This window comes from Aegilops tauschii, chromosome 5 (genome assembly GCF_002575655.3).
Source record: "Aegilops tauschii subsp. strangulata cultivar AL8/78 chromosome 5, Aet v6.0, whole genome shotgun sequence".
Lineage (NCBI taxonomy): Eukaryota > Viridiplantae > Streptophyta > Magnoliopsida > Poales > Poaceae > Aegilops > Aegilops tauschii.
Genome location: NC_053039.3, coordinates 38,614,794 through 38,618,403, shown reverse-complemented (window position 1 = coordinate 38,618,403; position 3,610 = coordinate 38,614,794). Strand labels below are relative to the sequence as shown.

At 47.4% G+C, this 3,610-nt stretch overlaps 1 protein-coding gene across 3 annotated transcripts; it reads right to left on the bottom strand.

The window, feature by feature from the left end:
* Positions 1 to 431: 431 nt before the first annotated feature.
* Positions 432 to 3,610, bottom strand: LOC141023270 (uncharacterized). 3 transcript variants are annotated; one of them, XM_073499692.1, is made up of 2 exons: positions 3,422 to 3,610; positions 432 to 3,218 (listed from the first exon to the last, which is right to left on the bottom strand). In XM_073499692.1, the coding sequence occupies exon 2, from the start codon at positions 3,186 to 3,188 to the stop codon at positions 558 to 560; it is 2,631 nt and encodes an 876-aa protein (XP_073355793.1). In that variant the 5' UTR covers positions 3,189 to 3,218; positions 3,422 to 3,610; the 3' UTR covers positions 432 to 557. The 3 variants fall into 3 exon arrangements, with proteins under 3 accessions (XP_073355793.1, XP_073355794.1, XP_073355795.1); XM_073499693.1 differs by having other exon boundaries at positions 432 to 3,235; positions 3,422 to 3,561; XM_073499694.1 differs by having other exon boundaries at positions 432 to 3,208; positions 3,422 to 3,555.

Below are 3,610 nucleotides of genomic sequence, written 5' to 3'. Positions count from 1 at the left end.
GCACTCTGGTGATTTATCATAAAAAAAAACTATGGGTAATTTGTATGCTGTCAAGCTGGTGCTCGTACATCATCTCTAACAAGCTTCAGATCTGTTCTCTATTCAGAACCAGCACAAACTCAATACTCAATGCAGTTAACAAATAAACACTGGTATTTTGTAAGTGCACTGACAACTGAACACGGCAAACAACATACACAAGACATTGACAGAATATATTTCCAATACAAGGCCGAATAAAATTTATCCTCATCCTCTTATTCATGCAGATAATATAATCATTAGCAACACATTGATCATTATATTTTGAAAGCAAAATGGTAATACTCCAAACTTATATAAGACATTTTAGATCACTGAAGTAGTAACCCAAAACTTCTTATAGAAGTTTACAGAGGGAGTTCTTCACAGTAAAAAGGAACATCAGGCAGTCAATAAAAAGGTCTCATACTATTACATTATCAAACCTTGGGTGTTTCAGTTTGCCAAACATGCAGGCAAGATATTACACATAAATATTTTATATAAAAAGGTAGCGTGGGTGCTTTGAAAATGTCTCACCACAAGCAGTTTGCTTTGCGCACAAATGAATAACATGCCAGGCTCTCCTCATATAACATAGGAACAGAAGTAATCAATTTAGAGTCCATTCTATTCATCTCCGCCACTGACTCTTCTTTGGAGCATGTCAAACTATCCCCTGATGAAGTTGAAGGCATGTCAAGAAACTTAAGGTGTGCACTACTGGCAACCGGCACCTGATCAAGTGAATAGAGATTTTCAATTGTTTGCTCCACTGGATCATATAGACCTATTTTCCTAACAGTGTTGAGCAGGACCTTCCCACAATCGGGATCAACAGCTAATGGCACCACAACACATGTCTTGAGGGAATAGCCAGGAGATGCTTCTAGGTGAATTGTGTATGCTCTGTCCCATCGGCCATGCTCTAGCTTCCATACATCTAATTTGTCTGCAACTGGATCTGCCAGAACAGCACATAACACTCCCTCAAGCTCAACAACAAATGCACGACAGCGGTTTCTGCTACTCCATCTTGCAAACCACGAAGGGCATGGGACGACATCGAAAGTACTTGCAGCAAGGTTGAAAGAGACAATGGCCCATTCGCAGCTCTGTCCCAACCTTGGTTCATTCATCCAGTAAAGCATTCCATTAACATAGGCCGGTGGCATGTCATTCACAGGCAGAGGTGGTACTGAGTGCTCTTGGGCAGCATTCGCAGTGTTACACCAGTGTAACGTGCATGACATGTCATACTGACGAGATTCAAAGTCCTTCCGGTGATAGAAGATTTCCACAATAACATGTTCACGAGTCAAACTGTTGAAAGTCAAGCCAACATTTTTATTGCCGACTGTAAAAGCATGCTCTTCTATTTTAGGCATTCTCGAGCGTAGGTGCAAATTTGGCCCCAGGTTAGAGAAGCCCCTATGGAAACCTGTACATGGATTGCAGAGATAGTCCTTCGTCTCGGTGCTTACCAAGTTCAGCCCATGGCAAGGCTTGGAGCAAACCACCTTTGTATCAAGCAATGTACTGCGACTAGGAGCTTCTTGGAGGCATTTATTCAATGGAGCAAAACTGAAGCCCAACCGTCCAGTGCTCTTGACCACAAGCATGACTTTAGGCTTTCTGTCTATGTTCTTATGCTGAAAATATGACTGAATGAAGTTTTTACTCTCAACCAATCTGAACCACTGCTTGCAGACAAATTTGGACCGTATGGCTGATTTAGCTGGGAGGCGGAGTAGGATCTCTCTAGTCGCCTTAGCCAGGTCAGATGACAAGGCTATCTCTTCATCTGTTGTATGCACGGGAGCAAGGGTCTCTTGAATGAAACTGAATCTTGAACTAGGGCACCCATATTGTTGAGTTGAGTGTGTCTCCGTGATTGAAAGAATGGTTTCCAGAGCCTCAGACCTAGGATCATACGTGTGAACCATTTTCTGATATTTGTTGAAAATCTTGTGCATGCTAGTAGTAATGATTATCTTCTTCCTTGACGACCTATAACTGCCAAAAGATCCAATAACTCTCAGAATTTGTGACTGACGCAAATCTCTTGCCAAGCGCCCTGACAAACTAATTCGATGATTCAGCAACCAGTCACCAGAGCTATAGTCCAGCAGTTTCCAGATCTCCAAAGTGTTACTACCATGAGGCATTCTGTTGCGAACCAAACATAGTTGGCCATCCATCTCCAATAGTTGCTCTCCTGATGACCAATTCCTGGAGGTTGGCGACGCTCCTGGTACCCAGAAGGGCGGTGACCGGAGACATGTGAAGGTCTCCTCTGCGACCGAAAAGGACACGATGGCAACACTTGGAGTTGTGATGAAAGAGGCAGGTGTCATCAACCAGTGGAGGCAACCATTGGCAAACACAGGAGATAATTTGTTGCATGACGCATTAATAACAGCGGCATGTACAAATTTATGCAAGCTGGAGGGTACTCCTCTGGCAGCCGGCCTCCAGCGGCAATCCACATAGGAGCCTCTAGGCGTGTACACCTCGCACCTCACCGGGTCCAAGTCCTTCGGATTCAACATCCCATTGATCAACCTCACCACCTTATGCTCGTCTGTGCGGGCATCAAACCCCAGCCCAGCACTGGAGTCGCATGCTACGTCAGTAGAAGGCGGCAGACGCGTGGCTGCCCGTGTGGCCGCATTGCAGATGTAGTAGGCTGTGTCGAGAGCATCGTAGAGAAGGGTGAGGCCATTGCACGGCGCGGGCGTCACTACCTCCACATAGTTGCCACGGGCACCGTCGATGGTGAACAGTAGGTCCCCGTGATCTCTGGGGCGGCCCGATGATGATGATGGCGAGAAGGAGCACGAGTAGACCGCGGTGGAGTCGAATGTGGCGGTCGGCGAGATGTATAGCAGCTTGGCTGGTGGTGCCCGCCGCTTTGCAGCCTTGGCTGCTGACATGTGGAGGCGGCGGAATTCATCCGAGGAGAGCAGCGCAGCCCAGGAGCGGCACACTGCCTTGAAGCGGAAGACGGATTTGACTGGGAGCCACTGCAGAACCTCTATGATCATCTCGTACGGAAGCGATGCCCCGCAATCATCTCTTGCAGTGGCCATGTGTTCCCCTCTCCTCCTCCTCCTGCTCTCACTGACCTCCCCCGGCATGATATCCTCCCCCCTGCTCCTACGCATCTTCAGCGCCCAATCGAGGTCTGAGATACCCTAAAAAAAATCGAGGTCTGAGATGCAATCAACACATGGCAAAAATCACAGCAAGAAAACCACTGCTATCAGTCTTATCTATCTCATTCAACTGATGGAATCAAACAGCTCGGATCTAATCTGGGGTGAAACTACTGCTGCAGAAGGGGATCTGGTTTCTCGTCTACTAAAAAAGGAAGATGAAAACAAAAATAGGCCCTTACCGATGGGAAGGCGGGGTCGAATCGCGTCCTGCGGGCTCAGAGTTCCTTCAGCCGGAGGCTTGGCGTCCCCTCGGCGGCGGCGCGGCGTAGGGCGGCGAGTCGCAGGAAAAGTCTCGTTTTTTCCCAACCGGGGAAGAAACAGTGCTCGGAGAGCGAGTGTGAATATTTATTTGTCGATGCTCTCCGAAT